This window comes from Hemitrygon akajei, chromosome 23 (assembly GCF_048418815.1).
Source record: "Hemitrygon akajei chromosome 23, sHemAka1.3, whole genome shotgun sequence".
NCBI lineage: Eukaryota > Metazoa > Chordata > Chondrichthyes > Myliobatiformes > Dasyatidae > Hemitrygon > Hemitrygon akajei.
In genome coordinates this window covers 21211510-21235104 of record NC_133146.1, presented here as the reverse complement: position 1 = coordinate 21235104, position 23595 = coordinate 21211510, and the positions used below count along the sequence as shown (strand labels likewise).

The 23595-nt window shown below is 45.6% G+C and overlaps 1 protein-coding gene across 2 annotated transcripts in view; it reads right to left on the bottom strand.

Moving 5' to 3' along the window:
• Nucleotides 1–22107, bottom strand: part of tacr2 (tachykinin receptor 2) — a 71166-nt gene extending 49059 nt beyond the window's left edge. For both annotated transcript variants that reach the window (XM_073027164.1, XM_073027165.1), the window contains exons 1-3: nt 21252–22107; nt 12724–12918; nt 5729–5879 (exon numbers count right to left, since the gene is read on the bottom strand). In XM_073027164.1, the coding sequence (XP_072883265.1) occupies nt 5729–5879; nt 12724–12918; nt 21252–21625 (720 nt within the window). In that variant the 5' untranslated portion in view covers nt 21626–22107. The remainder of the gene's footprint in view (nt 1–5728; nt 5880–12723; nt 12919–21251) is intronic.
• Between the last annotated feature and the right edge of the window lie 1488 nt (nt 22108–23595).

The window sequence follows — 23595 nt, the reverse complement described above, 5'->3', positions numbered from 1 at the left end:
CCACCCAGGGGCGAGCTGTGATCCATGCTGGGTGAGGGCCAGCCCCTCCGTCGGTGCTGCTCTCCAGTGTTCACTCGGCAGAAGACGAGTTGGATCGTGTTTGTCGGCTGCTGCACTAGCGCGCGACGTGGACTGCTCATCGGTCTACAGGCCGTGGCACTCGGGCTCGGGCTTCGTACTGTTTTTGTGACTGTATATTTTTCTTCTGTAGTAACCAAATGCGCTGCGTGCTGTTGGTACTGTGTTTTGCTCCTTGGCCCTGGAGGAACGCTGTTTCGTTTGGCTATATTCATGGGTGTGGTTGAATGACAATTAAATTTGAGCTTGAACTTGAAATACCATCACTGCAAAAGTTTGGAATCTTGCAGCAAGTGATGGATCTCCTGAGATCTTAAACCCTTTCCAACATCACAAGGCACTTCAGGAGTGCGGTGGGATACCTACCTGGATGAAAGCAACTCCAACAACATTCAACAAACTTGACACCATCCAGAACAAAGTACCCTGAATGTAGCCCTTCCATTGAAATGCAGTTATTCCCTAAATCTACTGAGATGCCACCACCATGGATAACAGTGGCAGCAGGGGTTCCCTTCCCATCTTGTATCTTGCTGACTCTGATATAAATGATTATTTCTTCATTGTCACTGGTCCCAGAAACTTTATGGAACAATATCATTAGAACAGCATCACCATAAGGATGCCATTGTTTCAGACACTGCCACTTTTCTCAAGAGCAATTAAGGATGGAAAACTCTGACCATTGCAGTAATACTGTAGGTTAACATCATTGGTCGCAGTGTACATAATTCACGGCCACCAACACTGAGTCAGGGTTCACTTTAGCGGGCTGGTCTGACGTGATAGTGTAATTATGTGAAGTACTTTTACCGTGCTTTGTGTTCGGTGCATGCCATACAATAAACTTGAGTTGTTACAGTTTTTCTTAAACATGAAATGCCTCCACCGTTTTTATTTGCAAAAACCTACGTTGGTGACCCCGATGTTCTAGAACAATTCCAGAGTTATTGAGCATGTTGGCCGATGCAGTTGGTTTGAAGCTGCCAAGTTTTAGGAGCAAAATGCCATTGCTTGGTTTGTACAAGCCAAGGCCCTATTCGCACTGCAATATTTATATTCCATCAACAGCACCAAATATTTCTCTGTGGTAGCATTGTTCAACAACTCCACGGCTGCGAGAGTGGTGAGTCTACTAGAACACGATAAATACGGATCACTGAAAACTCACTTTTTACAGACTTTAGGACTACCAGACAACCAAACAGTTACTCTCCTTGCTCAGCCTCGGCGATGCTAATCCTTTGGAGCTAATGGACAACATGCTGTCTCTCCTGGGAAATCACCATCCTTGTTTTATGCCACAAATGCCTGATCAAGTCTGCATAGCCCTCACTAATGCACTCGTGAAGGACTATAGGGAACTTGCTAAAATGGCTGATAGTCTCCACTCAGCCGGGCAGCAATGTATCATTCCTCCTCTTTTTCTCCCCTCGATACGCCTGGTCAGCGATGCTTCCAACAAAGGAGGCCTGCAGCTGGAAACAAACAGCGCCAAGTCTACGTTTTTACCACATCACTTCGTACCAACGCTGGGAGTGCCAACCACCTTGCGGCTTCGACAGCACATCGGGACACCAGAGGTCCGTGAGCGCCGTGGGTTCCAGCTGCCAAGACCGTCCACTGTTCATTATGGACAGCCTTTCAGGACGATGCTTCCTGTGTGAACCGGGTGCTCCAGTGATTGTGATGCCAGCATCGCCTATTGATGGGAAGCCAAAGAGCAATGAAACCTCACTGGAGGTTGCCAATGGCAGCAGGATCCAGATTAATGGGACACGATGGGTGACGCTCTGCTTCAGTGGGCCATGTTACACATGGGAATTCATCCTGGCTAAAATGGCCAGACCCCTGCTCGGTGCAGACTTCCTGTGTGCCCAAGGACTATTAGTTGATTTTAAGACACCCAGCTTGTGGATGTCAAGGACTTTGGGTCGTTACCCTGCTCCCCCAGCAAGTTCCCCCACAATGACACTGTCAAGCACCTGCTCCACTGCATGTGCTTACTCAACTTTTGGGCAAGTTCCCAAACCTCACCAAGCCCACATTCTTCACTGCAGTCACAAAATATGGGATCAAGCATCACATTTCTGCAACTGGCCTGCCAGTCCATGCCTGCTTACATAGACTAGACCCAGAAAGGCCGAGTTAGCCAACCATGGCATTGATGCTAGTCGATAGCCCCCGGCTTTGCCCCTCCATATGGTCCCTAAATCCAATACCGACACCTTAACAAGGCCCCCACCTTCGATCCTTACCCAATCCCACACATCCAAGACTTTTCAGCATGTTTCACTGGAAAGTTAATTTTTTCTGAAGTCTGTCTGGTTAGAGGCTCTTTTCAGGTGCCTGTGTGCTCGGAGGACATTCCCAAAATGGTTGTGGTAACCCTATTTGGTCTCTGAGTTCCTGCACATGCTGTTGGGCTGAGAAATGCAGCACAGACGTTCCAACGGCTGGTGGACTCTGTATTACGACTTAGATTTCTTTTTGTTTACCTGGATGATACACTTGTCGCCAGTGCATCCAAATCTGAACACGTATCTCATCTCCGCACACTTTGAGCGCCTAAGCCAGCATGGGTTGATTATTAACCCTGCTAAATGCCGGTTTGGGCTGTCAACCATTGACTTTCGTCACATCTCCGCAGAAGGTGCAAAACCCCTCCCATCTAAAGCAGCCGCTATTATGGATTTCCCACCACGCTGCACTAGTAAAAAATGACAGGAGATTTTAGGCATGGTGAATTTCTATCACCACTTCATTCCACGAGCTGCTGATCTTATGGCCCCCCTGTATAGTGTGCTTAAAGGCAATACCCCTAATCACGTGCATGATTGGTCAGCGGATATGACCAGAGCATTTGATGATACCAAACAAGCTCTTTCCGATGCAACACCGCTGGTGCACCTGTTCTCTAACACACCTACAGCCATTACTGCTGACACTTCAGACTACGCTGTGGGTGCTGTGCATGGACAGTAGGCTGGAAGCGTGTGGCAGCTGCTCACGTTGTTCAGCTGGCAGTTCCGTCCTCCCAAAAGGTTTGACTGTGAGCTTCCTGGTCTCTATCTGGCTGTCCGCCATTTTCATTTTCTTCTGGAGGATCACCATTTCACTGCACAAACCCCTCGTGTGCATGATGGCCAAAATATCAGCCCCTTGGTCTGCACAGCAGCAATGCCAACTGGCCTAAGTGTCAAAGTTCACAACTGATCAAGGGGGGAAATAATGCCATGACTGATTGCCTCTCATGGCCAGCCATTGAGACCATACATACAGGGATTGACTATACCAACATGGCAGCCAACCAAGTTACTGACCCAGAGGTCCTGGCTTACCGAACAGCAGTAATGGCTCTGCGGTTGGCTGACATTAAGTTTGGGGAAGCTGGGGTTTCTCTCCTGTGCGATGTCTCAACCAGCCGCCCTCGTCCCACAGTGCTTGCAAACTGGAGGCGGACATTTTTGACTCCATACATGGCCTCTCGCATCCGGGGCAGAAGGCTTCACAAAAACTGGTAGCACTGAAGTTTGTTTGGCACATCCTTAGAAAGGACATGTGCAACTGGACTGCAGCCTCTTTGGAGTGCCAGCGGGCACAGGCATGATATGTCCAGGCGCCATTGGCACCTTATGAGGTCCCTGAGTGACGGTTTGCCATGTCAGTGTGGACCTTGCTGGTCCTCCTCCTCCCTCCCGCAGTTTCACTCCCCTCCTTACCAGGGTGGACCGTACCACCAGGTGGCCAGAGTTTGTCCCTTTAGCATCACAAAGGCCGCAGACATGGCTCCGGCATTCATCAGCACCCGGATTGCTGGGTTTGGCAGTCTATCTGATCTTTTCTCTGACCGCAGTCCCCATTTTATATCAGACCTCTGGGCTGCGATGGCCCAGGACCTTGACTTTAGGCTGCATCACACCGCGGTGTGTCACCCACAGTCCAATGGTTTCACCCCCCCTGAAAGGCTGCTCTGCGGGCTTCCCTGATGGACACATGTTGGCAATGGTTGTCTCCCGTGGGTCCTGCTGGGGCTCAGAACAGCTCCAAAAGAGGACCTGCAGTCACCCATAGCTGAGTTGGTATATGGGCAGCTGGTATGAGTGCCAGGGGATTTTATTCCCTATGGCACAACTGCCTGGTCGGCCTCTCAACAGCATTCCACCCCCCTCAGTAAATTCAATTCCATTTCACCTATTCCTACCTCCCATCGTGGTGTACAGCACCCTTGGGCTCCTGTTGACCTACATTCCACCTTGTTTGTTTTTCTCTGCCATGATACACACCAACATCCCCTTACGATGGCCCGTTCCTCATTTTGGGATGGAGGGAAAAGACTTTTATCATAGATAAGAGGGGTAAACCTGACTGTATTTCAGTAGGTCGGCTCAAACCAGCTCACCAAGATTTGGATGATCCCACTACCCTGCCCCCACCATCACGCCATGACTACGAGCACGTCAACACACCTCTGGATGAAGCAGAGGTGTCTGCTGTTCCTCCACCCATGGAAGGTAGGACCCAAGCCAGGTGGCTCACCATGTGGCCTTAGTGAATCCTGTGGGGGGTGGGGGGGTCTGTGTAGGGTAATGTAATTGATGGAAACGTACATAATTCACAGCCTCCAACCTTCAGTTGGGGCTCACTTTAAGAAGCTGGTCTGCCACGATGACGTAATTATGTAAAGTACTTTTACCGCGCTTTGTGTTCAGTGTTTGGAGTACAATAAATGTTTTTTCCTTAAACATAAAACGCCTCTGCCATTTTTGTTTGCGAAAACTTACAATACCATCCTCCCAAAAAAATTGAGAAGTCTGTTCCTGAAATTTGGTTCCTTTTAAGTCAGTGGAGATTATCAAAACAGATTCAGTGGTCATCCAGAGCATAGTTTACCAAAGTAGATAGTTGGCGTTATCAGCAATGATTCCCAGTACAGAGAGTTATCAATATATAAACATTGCTGGGGGTGAAGTTGTTGTAAGCTGATCAGCTGCCCCACTGTTCAAAAGGAAAATCAGGCACAAGTTGTTTATTAATGGTACTCAGCCATTGAGCTGGAAGGTGGGAAGGACTTTAGGCAAATCATCCATTTCACTGTAAACAAAGTCTATTTACTCAGCAGTGTTTATTCAAACAGTACAAGCAATTGAGAGGTTATTTAAAATGCCTCTATGAACTGGAGGAAACAGACTCATATGTGAAATTAAAGCAGTTTATAGCAAAGGTACAGTGAATCCTCCTGCAAAATAAACATGTGAAACAACTCCATGTTCTAGGTGCCGCAGAGAGGTGTACAACTAAATATCTTTTCAAGTTGGAAATGACAGTGAATACATTCCACTACAACAAATGCATCCTTTGGTTAGATCGGTTGGGCTTTGTGATACCAGTAAGCTATTCACCACCCTTTCCTAATCTTTCGCTGTGTCATTTCCGCAGTGAGAGAACCTTAGCAGGAATGCTTCTCCTTAAGCCCACAATCAAATGCAATTAACTTGTAACAGTTTAGAGATCAGGTTAAATAAACCATGACAATTTTGCATTGCCCCAATCTTGTGAGCCCACGGTGGAACAAAGGCTCTTTACTTTGGTTAAATAACACTATACAAAATTCATCTTCTATAAACAAGTTGTGGGTTTTGCCACAAACCTTTCGTTTTGCTTTCAGCTGCTCATGATATCTCTCTGTTGAGTCTCCAGGTATTTCACTGGCCCATAGTGTTAATCCCACCTTTGTGTAGGTGACTCCCATCACTGTTAATGGCATCAGGTAAATCAAAACTATCACCACCAGCTGGTACCTGCAATACACAATCATCAATGATGGTGACAAATCTATTCCAGAAAAGATTTGCGCATTACATAAAGTCAAAACTTTGTGGTTTGAGAGTGAATTCTGAAAATGAATAAGAAACTGGCTGAAAGGTAGGAAATGTGGAATCTAATTTACCAGATACTTTCCACTCAGGCCTGTGCTCTCACTGCCGTCTGTGTAATTTGAATTTATTTAAATCTTACATCCATCCCACAATGTGAGAGAGTAAAAATCTTTGCGTTATGACTCTGTCACAATGTATAGTCATGTGAATTTATGAGTCTAATGGCTTGTAGGAAGAAGCTTTCCTGTAGCCTGTAGGTCCTGGCGTTAATGCTGTGGTACCGCTTGCCAGGAAGAAGCAGCAGAAACAGCTTATGGTTGGGGTGACTGGTGTCCCCAATGATCTTCCAGGCCTTCTTTACGCACCTGCTGCTATAAATGTCCTCAATGGAGGGAAGTTCACATCCATATTGGCAGCAAAGAATGATTATTACTTTAAGGCCATCAACAATCTAAGGGTTGAATCCCATGCATTATTCTTATCTGGGACACAACAACGTAAAGGGTTCATAGACTGTCAGTAAAGATTTTTGAATAATTTGTATAAACTTTCTCTCAACTCTCCATGTCTTGTTCATGTGCTGACGTTGGAGAGGGTTCAAAGATTGAGGAGCTCTGTACCTCTACCCACTGGAATTCTGAAGAATGAGGGGTGACCTTGTTGAAACCTATCAAATGTTCAAAGGCCTCGCTAGAATGGATGTGGTGAGGATGATTCCTTTGGTGGGGGAGTCTAAGATCAGAGGACACTGCCTCAGAATAGAGGGACATTCTCTTAGAATGGAGATGAGGAGGCATTTCTTTAGAGAGAGTGGTGAATCTGTGGAATTCATTGTCACAGGCAGCTGTGGAGGCCTAAGTATTTAAGGCAGAGGTTGATAGGTTCTTGATTAGTCAGGGAGGGCATTAAAGAATACAGGGAGAAGGCAGGATATCAGGGCTGAGAGGGAAAATGGATCAGCCATGATGAAATGGCAGAGCAGACTTGATGGGCCAAATGGCCTAATTCTGCTCCTATATCTTATGGTCTTATGCCTGTCCTAGCACACAAAGTCAGCTCTGGTGGACTGGGCGGATGAGATCTACAGTGAGGTCCAACAGCCAGGAAGGAGGTACTGCAACACTCCATGGAGATCGAAGGGCCTGACAAGGCACAGAAGGCGTCATGGTCGTCCACTGCAACCAAGGAAGACCCCGGTTTGTGACGCTTGTTAGTACGACCTGACCCAGTCTTGTGAGGTCGAGAGAGTGGAACTGTCTCCACTTTAAAAACTCTCACGCACGGGTTTCATTGATTCAACTTTGTACATTCTGCCACAGAATTAGAGGGTAACTCACTAAGGACACATCCTGGGGATGAGGAGAACAAATACTCACAGCTCTTAAAATGACAAAATCATTGAGAAAGGTTTTATTATTTTGCCAATAAAATGTGGTTTTATTAGCGGGGTCTGTCTGTGAAGTTTATGTTTAATCCCAGCATGTCTGAGGTGCAGATGAAAAGAAAGTGTCAAATACAGCACCCGCAGAATTGATTGGAAATGAACAGGCAAGCCTAGTAACTGATAAAGTGGTAGATAGAACGTAATACGTCAATTATAAGCCAGTTGTATCAGAAATTTCAGTAGTTTTGACAAGGATCCGGAGCCTGTAAATTTGTACAGTATGTTAAAGCAATGGAATTTTATTTTAGATGAATAACACATTGAAATGATGGGCAACAGGTGTCTAGAATCAGACACAAGGCGGCAATTTTGTTCATATGTGATGCAGACAAACTTACTTGAATCCCTTGGAACATTTGTTCTCCCAGTTAATATAGTTCTAAGGAAATTACAAAATCATTTCAGCCCAATACCGTTAGTAGGTTGTAAGTTTCGAAACCCGTATTCAGAAATCAGGAGAGATTCAAAGATGATATAGTTAGGCAGTATTGAAACTTCGGTGCATTTCTGGATCACACACTGAGGGATCTGTTTGTGTATGGACTCATAGATAAAGTGCACATGGCACTCAGGGCTTAACATTTGAAAGGGTATAGAACATAGAACACAGAAATCTACAGTACATTACAGGCCCTTCGGCCCACAATGTTGTGCTGTCCATGTAATTTACTCTAGAAACTGCCTACCGCATAGCCCTCTATTTATCTAAGCTCCATGTACCTATCTATAGAACATAGAAATATGCAAGATTGTTATACTGTGGAAATGGTCTCTGAAAATCCAAAGGAATTACCATCATATATAACAATAATGTCAGGGGTAAGTTTTTATGCAGAGATTGATGAGTGCGTGGTATGGGCTGCTGGCAACTGTGGTGGAGACAGATATGAAAGGGTCTTTTAAGAGACTTTTGGATAGGTACATGGGGCTTAGAAAAATAGAGGGCTATAGGTAAGCCTAGTAATTTCTAAGGTAGGGACATGTTCAGCACAACTTTGTGGGCCGAAGGGCCTGTACTGTGACATAGGTTTTCTACGTTTCTATGTTTCTAATGCAGACTTGGGTATCAGCAAACCTCTGAAATTGAGGCTGAGTCATGTGCACACCTAGAATTCCTGTTAAACTGATCCTCAGGAAATTGACAAGCTGAACTGAGAAGGAGGAACCAGTGGACGTAGCTAAATTTTCAGAAGGCCTTCAGTTGGGTCCCGTATAATACACGGGTCAGCAAAATCAGTGCTCATGGAATTGGAGACAAAATAATTGTATGGTTTGAGAATGAGTTAACAGACAGAAAGCAAAGAATCCCTACAAAGGACTGTGAGAACAGCTGAGAGCAGAATTGGCGTTTCTCTACCATCCATCGGAACATTTACCAGGAGCGCTGCATACGCAGGGCCCTTAGTATTATTAAGGATCCCACCCACCCATCCAGCATCCTCTTTGACTTTCTACCAACAGACAGGAGACTAATCTGCATGAGACCAGAACGGTCAGGATGGGAAACAGGTTCTTCACTCAGGCCATTAGGCTTCTGAACTCCCTGCTGCATTGCATTCGAAGTCTCACAGGTTAATCTGTTCCATACACTACAATCTTTAATATTAATGCACTTTAGTTTGTTACCTATGTGTAATTCATCTGTAGATTTTATCCTCACCTTTATAAGTTATCATGTGATATGTGTGTTATTTGTAATGCTGTGCGTTACACCCTGGTTTGGAGAAACGCCTCGTCTCTATATACATATATATAGTTAAATGACAAGAAACCTGACTTGACTTGAGTGGTGATAAATGGACCTTTCTCAGATTAGCTGGTTCAGATTACAGGGGTATCACAGTGTACCGATTTGTTCTTAATTCCAATTATTCAGTGGGATTAAATGTCAATTAAATGTTTCTTTTCTTTCTATTTTGTTTTTTCTCATTTTCTACTTTTGTTTTTTCAGAATCAGGTTTATTATCACTAGCATGTGACGTGGAATTTCTTTTTTGCTAATTCATATATATATATAGGTGTATATGTATGTATCATATATATGTCTTATTGTAATTTATAGTTTGTTATTATATATTGCAATGTACTGTTGCCACAAAACAACAAATTTCATGACATTCAGTATGCCAATAATATTAAACCTGATTCTGATTTGGATTCACTTTTAAGCTTGTTGATGTTACAAAACTCAATTGAATTGTGAGTTAGAGAGAGAACTTAAATAGGCTTCAGGCAAATATAGACAAGTTGAACAAATGTCGAAAACGGAAACATGGTCATTGGTTCTGGGGTCCAAAAGAGGAAAGCAGGTACATTTTAAATGGTAAAAGCTTGGGGAAAAGAAGTTTATACAAAGGGCCTTAACAACTTATCTTTTGATTCTTCCCATTTTAAAGGTGTGACCATGGGAACCCGGATAAATCCCAGCTACTCTTGCCATTTCATTGACTACGTTACAGTCTTACCCTGACATCCCTCCCCAACCCTTCTTCTGCAAAGTCAATAACCACGTTACTGCTGTTCCCATTTTACCAACTTTGCTGCTAACTTCCATTCTGCCTTCAAATCCCACTGGGCCATTTCTGACTCTTCTCTCCAGATCTCCTGGTTTCCATCTCAGGAGATGACCTATCCACTATTATCTACCATAAACCCACTGACTCCCACAACTAGCTCCACTACATCTCTTTCCACTCCGTCTCCTTTCTCTCCTTCTCCATCACATCTGCTTTAAGACTTCCTGTTCCAGGACTTCTGAAATGTCGTCCTGTTTCAGGTAACATGGCTTTACCTCTACCAAAACAGATGGAGCCTGCTCACATTTCCTCCCACCCCCCTCTCCTCAGATAGGACAGAGATAGACATCCCTCGGTCTTCACCTTTCACCCACAAACATCCACATCCTCACATCCTTGGTCATCTCTACCAGTTGCTATGTGATCCCACCACAAATTGCATCTTACCCTCTCCCCGCTTTCTGCAGAAACAGCTCTCTCTGTGATTGTTTGCTTGCCCGCTCCTTCCCCCCCCCCACCCACCCATCTCCATTTCCCAGCCCACTCCTCTGTTGTACACACCTCCTCCCTCAGCATCATCTGAGGGCCAGGCAACCTTGTGTAACTGGGTGACAATCGGATCTTATTCAGTATCGTTAAAAGTGTACTTAGGCATTCATCCGGGTAATGCTAGAATAGGTGTCTGTGCCGTTAAGTGGAGATGGTGACATCATTACGCACGTGCGGAATAGCGGGGAGACCATTTTGCTTTTGACCATTTTGCCGAAGCTGGTGGGGTGGTGGAATCAAGTTCTCCCAGAGGTGCTAGGCATGGTGAGGAAAGATTTTCACGAGTAAAGAACTCGACGCTGGATAGCATGGCTTGCAAAGTTCCTCACCGGCCAAAATTGCCACTACCATATTAGTACTGTATTAGTTTGTGCGATTTTCTTTGTATTTTTATACAGCATACACAATTGGCCGAGACACCAGTGGATGTATCAAAGGTTAAGCGGCAGACCTGATTGTAAAGGTCGTTCGTTTTGTTTTAAGACCCTCTTATGGCACTTAAACATCTAAAACAGATAAAGGAATTAAAACCCGAAAAAGTAGTTGTTGTCCTGAGTGTGTACTTTTCCCCGGGCTACAACATTTGTTTATAGCTTATCACCATTATCACCTTCGTTTTACTCTATCAGAGACATTCTCCACCAGCACACCCCCACTCTCCGCTTCTGTCGTAACCACACTCAAAACGCTGGAGGAACTCGGTAGGTCAGCAGGGGAATAAACGGTCGATGTTTTGTGCTGAGGCCCTTCATCAGGACTGGAAATTAAGGGGGCAGAAACCAGAAGAAGCAGATGGGGGATGGAGTGCAGTTTGCCAGCTTATAGGTGAGACCAGGCAAGGTGAGGGGGTAGGGAAGGGAGGATGAAGTAAGAAGCTAGGAGGTGATAGGTGTAAGAGGAAAGGAGCTGAAGAAGAAAGAATCGAATAGGAGAGGACAGTGGACCACAGAAGAAAGCTAAAGAGGAGGGGAACCAGAGGGGCTGGTGAGAAGATTTGGATGAGAGGGTAACCAGATGAAGAACGGGAAAAGAGAGGAGGGAGGAGAAAGGAATTACTGGAAGTTGGAGAGTAAAATTTTAAAAAATAAAGTTGATGTTCATGCCAACAGGTTAGAGGCAACACAAACAGAATATGAGGTGATGCTCCTCCAACCTGAGTTTGGCAGTACAGGAGGCCATGGACGTGTGTCAGAATAAAGGGAAGTGGAACTGAAGTGGGTAACCACTGATACTTGTCAAAGCTGCCCCCAATCTACATCAGGTATCACAGATATAGGAGGCCACACTGGAAACACTCAATAGTGTAGGTAATTGCAACAGACTTGCAGGTGAATTGTTGCCTCGCCTGGAAGGGCAGTTTGGGGTCCTGAACAGTGGTGATGAGGAGGTGTCCCGCTTGCAGGGAGGAATGCCAGGATGGAGAGCAGTTGGGAGAGACCAGTGGACAAGGGAGTCACATAGGGAGCGATGCCTATGAAAAGCACAGAGGGGAATTGGGAAAGATATTGTTATTGGTAGAGTCCATTTGGAAATAGAGGAAATTATGGAGAATGACAGATCCTTTTGACTCCTTCCCAGTCCTGATTTAGGCTTTTCAATCTGAATCAACAACTATGTTTCCCTGAACATTGGTGTTGTCTGTCCTGTTGAGTATTTAGCATTTTCTGTTTCTATGTAAACTTACAGCATCTCTTCATTTTTAAATTCTAAAGTTATCTGCTCTAATATCTTCAAAACTTTTCCCCACTAAATCTAAAATCAGGGGCATAAGTGCTTTACATTGAAAGCATTTATCCTAAAATGAAATCTGTAAACAGATTTGCAGCAATTCTTTTCCTCTGAACCCATGGAAAACTTCTGGGCCACTCCAACGGCTTTTAGGACCACCTGGTAAAGGAAGCCATTGAAATAAAACTAGAGGAAAAGAATTTTAATAAAAATGAAGGTCTCGCTCTAAGTAAGAACTGGAATTCGATTGTAAACAAAGTGGGAGAACAAAAACCTGATTGGATGAGGACTAATCAATAGGAGGGATGGATACTGGGCTATAAATACCACCGGGCTAGACATGCCAGGCATCATCCTTGAAGAAGATGGCAGAGTTTGTCATTGAAATGTCAGTTATAATTGATACCTGTACCCGGTGGAAGCCCGAGAAGAGTTTATTCGCCTGTGGAAATTAACTTTGGAAGATAATCCTCAATTTCACAAATGGCATTGTTACAGAAGCACGGGGAGCTGATAAACAGGTTCTTACGCCAGTTGATGTTGTCCTCCGATGTCTCCAGGCCAGTCCACTATACAGATGACTCTGTTGTCCAAGTACCGTAACTGAGCATAGAAACACTGTGGGAATGCTAGGGTCAGAGCCAGGAGCCAAATGACGACAATCACTATCTTCGTTGAGCTGGATGAAAGTCTCGGTTTCAGGGGGTAGATGATGGCAATGTACCTGTACAGAGAAGCAGAACAAGAGTTACATAACATTTCTTCCTAGTGCATATTACTATCCACAGTTCACTAATGCAGAGACTGCACACCACAGAAACAGGCTTCTTCATCAGACTTATTTATGATCCAGATTAACTATTCTCACCTTGCTTCAAAGTGAAAAGTAAAGTTTATTATCAGAGTATATGTATGTTACCACGTACAACCCTGAGATTCATTTTCCTGTGAGCATACTCAGCAAATCTATAGAACAGTAACTATAACAGGATCAATTAAAGATCAACCAGGAGACAACAAATGCGAATGCAAGTATAAATAACCAACCAGAACATGAAATAACAGATAAAAAAGTCCTTAAAGTGAGTTCATTGGTTGTGGGAACATCTCAATGGATGGGCAGTTGAGTACAGTTAGCCCCTTTTGTTCAAGAGCCTGATGGTTGAGGGGTAATAACTGTTCCTGAACCTGGTGGTGTGGGTCCTGAGGCTCCTGTACCTTCTTCCTGATGGCAGCAGTGAGAAAAGAACATGGCCTGGGTTAGCTGAATTCATTAATCAACCAACATTTTCTTCCATTCCTTCCCTCCATTCCCAGTCCATTCTTCAGCTCCTTCCTGTCTAGAGCCTTGTCTGATCCTTGCTTCCTAAACCTTAAATAAGCTTGCTAGAGTAGATTAAAAGAAATTAGAGTCGGTTACGAGGTTAGCACAACATTGTGGCCGAAGGGCCTCCACTGTGCTGTAATGTTCTATCTTCTATGTTCCTTTATTGTTTACTTGTTTATCCACTTTCCTTGAATATTGTAAGCAGAAGCAGGTGCTTGCCATTCAGCCCCTCTTGCTTGTTCTACCATTCAATAAAACTATGGCTGATCCTTTGGTGGCTATTTCCCAGACCTAACCCCAAATCCATTGACTCCCTTGGTAGAGAATTCCAAAGATTCGCCATCCTGAATGCACTGACCCCTTATTTTGGGACTGCAAACACCCCACTCCTCCCCACCCCTAAATCCCCTTACGACATTCTGAGTCATCAGAACTTTCTGATGACTCTGCCATAGTTGGATGCGTCAGCAAGGGAGATGAGGCGGAGTACAGGGCTACGGTGGGAAACTTTGTCACATGGTGTGAGCAGAATCATCTGCAGCTTAATGTGAAAAAGACTAAGGAGCTGGTGGTGGACCTGTGGAGGGCTAAGGCACCGGTGACCCCTGTTTCCATCCAAGGGGTCAATGTGGACATAGTGGAGGATTACAAATACCTGGGGATACGAATTGACAATAAACTGGACTGGTCAAAGAACAATGAGGCTGTCTACAAGAAGGGTCAGAGCCGTCTCTATTTCCTGAGGAGACTAAGGTCCTTTAACATCTGCCAGACGATGCTGAGGATGTTCTACGAGGCTGTGGTGGCCAGTGCTATCATGTTTGCTGTTGTGTGCTGGGGCAGCAGGCTGAGGGTAGCAGACACCAACAGAATCAGCAAACTCATTCGTAAGGCCAGTGATGTTGTGGGGGTAGAACTGGACTCTCTGACGGTGGTGTCTGAAAAGAGGATGCTGTCCAAGTTGCATGCCATCTTGAACAATGACTCCCATCCACTCCATAATGCACTGGTTAGGCACAGGAGTACATTCAGCCAGAGACTCATTCCACCAAGATGCAACACTGAGCGTCATAGGAAGTCATTCCTGCCTGTGGCCATCAAACTTTACAATTCCTCCCTCAGAGTGTCAGACACCCTGAGCCAATAGGCTGGTCCTGGACTTATTTCCGCTTGGCATGATTAACTTATTATTATTTAATTATTTATGGTTTTATATTGCTATATTTCTACACTATTCTTGGTTGGTGCGGCTGCAACAAAACCCAATTTCCCTCGGGATCAATAAAGTATGTCTGTCTGTCTGTCTGTCTGACATACAACAAATAAGGGAAATATCATCCCTGCATCAACTTCGTTAGGCCCCTAATGGAGTTTGGACACTTCAATAAGATCACTCATCAATCATTTAATCCTAACCTTGAGTGCATTGGTCAGCACGGAAGACTTTGACCAAAGGGTCTGTTTCCACACTAGATGACTTTAACAAGACTTTTGACAAGATCCTGCATGGTCGGTTGGTCCAGAAAGTTCCATGGATCCATGGAGTTTTGGCAAACTAGGTCCAAAATTGGTTTGGTGATAGGAGGCAGAGGATAAGACTTGTTTTACTGACAGGGAGTCTGGGCGTACGATAGGGATTGGAGTTCGGATCTTCGTTGTTTGTCGTAGATGTGTACATGATTTGAATGAGAGTGTCTGTGACCTGATAACTAAGTAGAAGATAGTAAAGAAGGTTGTGAAAGGATACTGAAGGACATAGATCACCTGGAAAGTCACTTGTGGTAGCAGAGAAAGTTAATCCAAAGAAGCGTGATGTAATGCAGTTTGGGTTGTCAGACATGGCAGTAAACAGTAGAGATATTAGAAGCTTTGATGTACAGAGAGACTTCAGGGTGCAAGTTCATTACTACCTGAAATTGGCTACACAAGTGTACAGGATAGTCAAGAAGTCACTTAGAACTTAGAATAGTATAGCACTTCAGACACAATGTTTTGCTGAATCAATTAATCAAATGAAGTCTAATTAAACTAATTCCCACTTCCTGCATATGGTCGGTATCCCTCCAATCTCTGCAAACTCATGTGCTTGTTTGCGAGTTATATAAAGCATAACTTCCTGACTCTTCAGATCAGTGATTTGACTAACAAAAGCGAGTTTGCCTTCTAACTGCCCTGTCAGCCTCTGCAGCCACTGTCAGGGAGCGATGGAGCTAGATCCCAAGATGTCTCTGTACATTAAACACTTCTAGTGGTCCTGCCATTAAAAATGCACTGCCCCTTTATTTTGGATCTCCCAAAATGCAGCATCCCTCACTTGGCTGGATTAAATTCTGTCAGCCATTTCTCTGCCCATTTCTGCAAATGATCTACATCCCACTTATCCTCTGGCAATCTTTTACACTATCCACAATGTCACCAATACTTGTATCAGCTGCAAACTTACTAACCCACCCATCGACATTTCCATTCTAGACACATATAGATCCCAGTACAGATCCCTGAGGAACACCACCAATCATAATCTTCCTGCCAAAGTAAGACCCATCGACCTCTAAACTCTGTCCTGTATGGGCAAGCCAAATCTGAACTCAAACACCAACTCACCTTTGATTCCATGCATCTTAAGTTTCTGGATGAGTCACCAATGAGGGACTTTTCTAAACACCTACTAACATCCATGTAGACAACATCCACAGCTCTAGCTTTATCGATCACCCTCATCACCTCTAAAAACTCAAAGTCGAGTGACTTGCTCTGCACAAAGCCACACTGACTATCCTCAATTAGGCCATGGTTTTCCAAGTGTTCATAAATCCTCTCCAATCCTTAACACTGACATCACACTCACCAGTCTACAAAGTCCAGCGTTAATGTTACTTCCCTTCTTGTAGAAAGGAACACCATTAGCTACTCACCAGTGTCCGGGACCTGGCCAATTTAATTTGCTTGCCTTCATAGGCCGAGGTATTGAGTATGAGAGTTGGCACATTATGCCAGTGCTGTACAGAACATTGCTTGGGTCACACTTCAGAAAGGATGTGGTAGTGCTCGAACAAGTACAGAAGAGATTCACAAGTTGTTGCCTGGAATGGAGGACTTTAAGTTAAAAAGAGAGATTGCCTAGGCTGGGATTGTTCCAACCGCAGAGCTGGAAGCCGAGTGGTGAATTTATATATGTTTATAAAGTTATGACAGACATAAACAGGGTAGAGAGTTAGTCTTTTCTAAAGATTTAGAGAGTCTAAAGCTAAAGGACATAAATTTAAAATGAGAGAGGAGTTATCAAAAGCAGATCATGGGGGGGAAGAGGGAGGAGGGGAGAGGGGGAGAGGGGGAGAGAGAGGGAGGGAGAGGGAGGGAGAGGGAGGGAGAGGGGGGAGAGGGGGGGAGAGGGGGGAGAGGGGGGAGAGGAGGGGAGGAGGGGAGGAGGGGAGGAGGGAGAGGGAGGGAGAGGGAGGGAGAGGGAGGGAGAGGGAGGGAGAGGGAGGGAGAGGGAGGGAGAGAGATGAATAGAACAAGCTGCCAGAGGAGCTGATGGATATGCGTACTATTACAACATTTAAAAAGCATTTGGACAGGTGCAGGAACAGAAAAGATACAGAGGGATAAGGATCAAATGTAAGGAACTAGTGTATTAGGTATCTCAGATTGGAAATGGACATGTGGACTGACAGCGTGTCTCACTGCTGTAATACTGTGACTTTATGACCAAACTACAGGGAGTTTTGATCCATTCTGCCTCATCACTCACCACAAACCAATCAATCAGCCCTGTGAACTGTCCCTACGTTCCTTCTATTGCATTACATTCTGGAGGTGACCCCACCAAGTTGATATACAATTGGACAGAGGAATCTTTACTCTTGCTGTCAAATCCACCTGCAAAGAAGCCCAACAGACCACACGCTTGCTGAACATGAATGCTAACTTCCAGTAATTCATACACAATGACACCTATATCCCATTGAACATGAACATATACAACCCATTTCATTCACAAAACACCCAAGCTTTAAGCTTATTTCTCCTGAAGTGGGAAGACTCATTTTTCTGCATTATATTAAATATGCCATGTTCTTCACCTGGCTATATTCACCTAAACTCTCTCCACTTTCCATACAGCACACACTGCTATTCTTGCTTTGCCATTCCTTTGTCCACTAGCCCAATTAATCTACTGGGCTCCTCATAATTTTTATGAACCTCTAGTAGGGCACCCTTCAGTCTTTGGCACTCCAGTAGAACAAACCCAGTGTGGAAGGACTAAAATTCCTGTAAATCTACCTTCCAGTTCCCCTGTAACTACCTTTATTTAGTCATTTCCTCCTATCCCTATTGACTCCCTACAGTCCTTAATCTCAGGGAGGTGTGACCACCTCATGGAGTCAGTAGCAATCGCTCCTGTGCTGTTTTGCACTGGTTGGATCTGCTCAAACTCCAGCTCATCAGCTGCACCAGCTCCTCAACCTACGGACACTCACTTTAAATGCAGGCATCAGGCACCCCAATAATTTTCATTAAGTTGCAATTGTAACAGGTAACATAAATTAACCACCTTGCCATACTCTTCCTAGAATGTTTAATTTAGTAATTTCACTCTTCCACCATCACCCTCAGTGAAATTCCCAAATAATCTGTGGACTTTGCAATCAGAGGCATTGGTTAAATAAGCACAGCCGTCAACACAAATGTTGTAGAGATTATTATAGAATTATTTGTTTATTTCGAGATACAGTGCGGAATAGACCCTACTGGCCCTTTGAGCCGTACCGATCAGCAATCCACCAATTTAACCCTAGCCTAATCACAGGATAATTTACAATGAACAATGAACCTACTAACGGTAAGACTTTGGAGAAAACCAGAGCACCTGAAGGAAACACGTGCACCCACAGGAAGGAACGTACAAACTTGCTTACAGAGGGTGCCAGATTTGAACCCCAAGCTCTGATGCCCTCAGCTGTAATAGCATCGCGCCTACCATGGCTTTCCCCACCTCCTGCTTTTGTTTTACCGTTCCTTTCCAACTTCTGTTGAAGTTTCATGATGCTCCAAAACCAAGCAGAAGCTGGTTGAATGAAAGGGATAGTTCCTCACTATCAATTGCAGAAAAGGCATGAACCAATCAGTGCTATTCCTTACACTTTGGGCTTAGACCCCTCCCTGTATCACCATTGTCATCAGCAGTATTCCATTCAATCTGTAAGCCTCCAACATCATCTCCTCATCTCTATCCTAGAAGGACATCCTTCTATTCTGAGGCTTTGCCCTCTCATCCTAGACTCTCCCACTTTTGGGAACATCCTCTCCACATTCACTCTATCTAGGCCTTTCAATATTTGATAAGTTTCAATGATATTCCCTTTCATTCTTCTAAATTCCAGTAAGTACATGCCCAGAACCATTAAATGGTCCCCATACATTAACCCTTTCATTCCTAGGATCACTCTTGGGAACCTTCTCTGGACACTCTCCAATGCCAGCACATCTTTTAGATAAGGAGCCCGAAACCGCTCACAATGCTCCGAAGGCGATCTGACCGATGCCTTATAAAGCCTTAGCAATGCATTCTTGTTTTTATATTCTAGTCCTCTTGATATGAATGTTAACACTACATTTGTTTTCCTTATTACCTTCTCAACATGCAAGTTAACCTTTAGGAAATTCTGCATTAGCGCTCCCCAAGTCCCTTTGCGTCTCTGATTTCTGAATTCACTTCCCGCTTGCAAAATAGTCTACACCTTTATTCCTTCAACCAAAGCACATGACCTGCCACTCCCCCTGTTACAGAAGCATTTATAAAAATAAATCTGATAAAAGATCTTCAGCCTGAAATATCACTTCGTTTCCCTTTCTACAGTTGCTGCCTGACCTGACGACTGAACCCAGCATTTAATATTTCTATTAATATTATAGAAACATACATGGTCTTTAGTTATACATAATGAAGCATAGAATACATAAAAAATGAGGAACGGTATTCTAAATCTTAAAATAATACTGATTGTGATTCAGCTGCAGAGGTACAAAGAGATTTTGGGGTTGATGCCAGGGAAAGGGCATTGTAGTATTGCAGGAAAACTACAGAAATGAATCCTTTAAATTCATCGCTAAAGGAGAAGCGAACAGCATTGAAACTTCATATTAATACTTAAATTGATGTACTAGTTATCTACCACTAAATATTCTCATCTGAAAATCAACTGCCAACACTCCTCTCTCTATTCCAGTGGCCAATATTGCATCCACACCACTGTGCTATTTTGATCCAGCAGACATGTCGAAAGAATTAAAGCCTATTATGCGGCATCGTTTTAAAAGCCTTATAGGACTCCAAATATACAACATCACTATACCACCTCTACAACCGTTTGGGTCTGCTGTACCAAAATACTCGAAAGAGCTTGTAAAACAACACCAGGTAACAAGCTGAGGTGTGGCAGCGAAAGGGGCTGAGAGGGAGTGCGAGAGTCAGTGCCCCAGCATTTTCCAACGTCACCTTCACACTGACCAGCAAGCTGAACTAGAATGTTGGTTTTAATGCCGAGCAATATCTAAAAAGAATGCATGTGTTGGGTCGTTAACACCACTCAATAGTTTGGAAGACCCGCCAGTCCAAGACCACAGGAGATTTACTATAATGGGTTTGCTCCCTGGTAGCTGGCAAGGAAGGTTCAGGTGGTTCCGTTTGGTTCAAAGGAAGAGACCGGCTAGATCGCTTTCTTGTCTTTCTCTGTATAATCGCTGTAAAATGTGTTCTTTCTTATTCCTTTCCTCTTGCAATGAAGCTCGCCACACCATTGCCTTCCCGTCGCTTGCTAGGGCAGTGATACCTGTGTCAGAATGGCCAGACCATTCTGAACACCAGCACCTTCGGGTGTCTTGTATTCTAACTCTGGCATGCTACGGTAAACCCTTTTAAAGCCCAAACTCAACGTATCCACCGGCTCACCCGCTACTGTTCTGACGTTGTTATTTGCCAAGAATCTTACTATCATTTCCACAGTGATAAAACGGAGCATTTTCTTTACTGCAGAGGCGTCGGCTGAATCGCGCCGAATAACCGGGGGTTACTTCACGGAGATCATTTCACTGAAACGAAGGAAATGGAAACCCACGAAAGTAACTAACGAGGAACCCGCCCAAACGGCGTTTACACCTGTGGGCAGGTAGTCAGCATTGACGAGTTGGGCCGAAGGGATTACGAGCTGGCTCACGACTCTGTTCATGACCGTGACTATCTCCACCCTCTGAAATCCAATCCGCGGGGTTAGCAAAATAAGAAATCATTAAGGAAGTCCTTGTTGAGGTGGAATTACAGAAAGTGATCTCTTCACTTTAAACAAAGACGGAAAGCGATTTCAGGTGATTTCAGAAACACCCAGCAACCGAAGTTTAAACGAACCGGAGTGCATGAAAGGAACACCGACGATTTCCAGAGATGCTGGAAATCTTGAGCAACACACACAAAATGCTGGAGGAACTCAAGGGGTCAGGCAGCATCGACGGAGGAGAATAAACAGTCCAAGGTTCGGGCCGAGACCCTTCATCGGGACTGAAAATTGCTTCGGTCCGCTTCTTTTCCAGTCCAAAAACGTCGACTGTTTATCCCCCCTCCTGGCCCGCTGAGACCCTCCAGCATTTTGTGTCTGTTGCCCACGCAAGGGACAGCTCGCTGTCCATCCCGGTCTACTCTCCCGTGAGGGCAGACTCTCCGCCGCCACCCTTACCTGTCCAAGGAAATGGCAGTCATTGAGTAAATGCTGGCGAAGACGGCTGTGATGGGCAGAAAGTTCTGGAAGCGGCAGTAGTGCAGACCGAAGTACCAGTCATTGTGAACGGCGTAGATGAAGTTGAAAGCGGTGTTGAAGGCAGCCATGGAAGCGTCCGCTGCCGCCAGGTTCACCAGAAAGTAGTTGGTGACAGTTCGCATTGGCCGGTGCGCCAGAATGATCCACACAACGACCACATTGCCGCACACCGCGGTCAGCACGATGACCGAGTAGGCGATTGTCCAAAGGCACACTTGCCATGTGGGCTGGATGAACATGTTGACCAGGGTCTCATTGGTACCGGGGACAGTCTCATTCAGATCGGGTTCCATGGCTCTGCCCCCTCTCCCCCAGCCCGGGCGCTCGGACCCACAACTCTGTCCTGCGGGCAGCTTCAATCGCGCACCACGAGCCGACCGCTCCCGGGAATGAACGCCAGTTCACAGACGCTGATATTCCGACTATTTCCACAGAAACTCGTGAGCCAGCTCATAATGCCATCGTGGAGACAGAGCCCGCTATCCCGATTGCGGGAGAAACGCAGCTCCCTATTCCAGCCCCTGCAGTCTCGCTAGCTGGAGAAAACCAACCCGCTATCCCGGCACCTGAGGAAACCCGCCTGTTCTCCGGCCACCACGGGCATGAAGCCGATGTCCCAGACCACTGTATTGGCTCACGCTCTTCAGAGTGCCAGCCCACTCTCCCGGCAGCTGGGACTTGTAGCAGACGAGGAGAACCAGCCGAGACTGCCGACGGAGCAGCCTAGCCGCACGGTAGCTGGAGAGAGACTGTCTGCTGTGCTAGTGGTCGGTTGCGACCGGCGCACTGTCTCAACAGGTGCAGGGAACAAGCCTCGCTCCTCCAACACCGGAAAAGACCAGCGGACTCTCCCAACACGCGGAGAGACCAGCCCCACTTCTCCAAACACCGGGGAGAAAAACCCAACCCCTCTCCCCCTACAACCAGAAAGGACCAACCCACTCTCCTGACACCCAGGGAGGCCAGTCCCACTCTCCCAACACCGGGAGAGACCCGCCTCACTAAAGACACAGTCAACCACGAACACAGGAGATTCCACAGAGAACGGAAATCTTGAGCAACACTCTCAAAATGCTGGGGGATCTCGGCAAGCGAGGCAGCATCCATGGAGTGAAATAAATCGAACATTTGGGCCGAGGTCCTTTGGTCTTCTTTTTTCATCCCCACCCACCCCCTGAGCTGGTCTCACCTGTCACGTTTGCACCCCTCACCCGCCCCTCGCCTCCTTATTTCTGGCTTCTGACCGTTCCTTTCCCGTCCTGATGAAGCGCCTCAGCCCAAACCGTCGGCTGTCCATTCCCCTCTTTCGATGTTGCCTGACCCGCTGAGTTCCTCCAGCATCTCGTGTGGGTTACTCGACTAGCCCAGGTTCCGGCTGAAGTTCAGGACGTGGCGCCTTTGGTTCAGAAGACTTTTGCCAGGATGCTCCCTGGATTAGAGGGTTGGTGCTATTGGACAAACTTGGATTGTTTCCTCACTACTGTGAGTGGAAGGAACCCTGATAGAAGTTTACAAAATTAAGAGGGGCAGAGATGGAGTAGATAGGCAGTACCTTTTACCCAGTGTAGGTGGGCTTTTCACACAGAGAGTGGTGGGTGTCTGGAATGAGCCGTCATTGGTGGTAGTGGAGGCAGATGTGATAGTGGTGCCAGGTGAACATGCAGGGACTGGAGTGCCATTGTGTTCAGCTCAGACATGATGGGCTGAAGGGCCTGATCTTGGCTGTACTGAATGTAGTCAGCTTTGTCAGGACTTGGAGAAACCCAGTCCACTGTCCAGCCCAAAGGCGTCAAGTCATTCTGCCTGAACCTCAGGGGAACAAGAGAATGCCTACTGGACCCAAAGTGAACCAATTCACTTTCCCACTGAGGCTTATCCCACCATCCCAACTCCTGTAGAATTCTAGCTTAATATTCCAGCTTTGGGAAACATCTAGCCCCCATTCATACTCTTGGAGAGACTTGGCCCCCTATCCCGGCAAATGGGCACACTTTGGTCACTATCCCAGTAGCCGGGGAGGCTAACAACTATCCCAGCAGCTGTGGTGACCCACATCTCTCCTCCTGCAGCTTCTAAGTCACCATCCAATCGCCTCACATCTGGAACTGAAATTGGAATCGGTTTGTTATTGTCACGTGTACAGTGAAAAGCTTGCCTTGCATACAGATCAATTCCAAACGCAGAGCATTGGCCAGTACAAGGTAAAACAGTAACAGAATGCATAATCAAGTGTGACAGCGACAGAGAAAGTACAGTGCGTGCA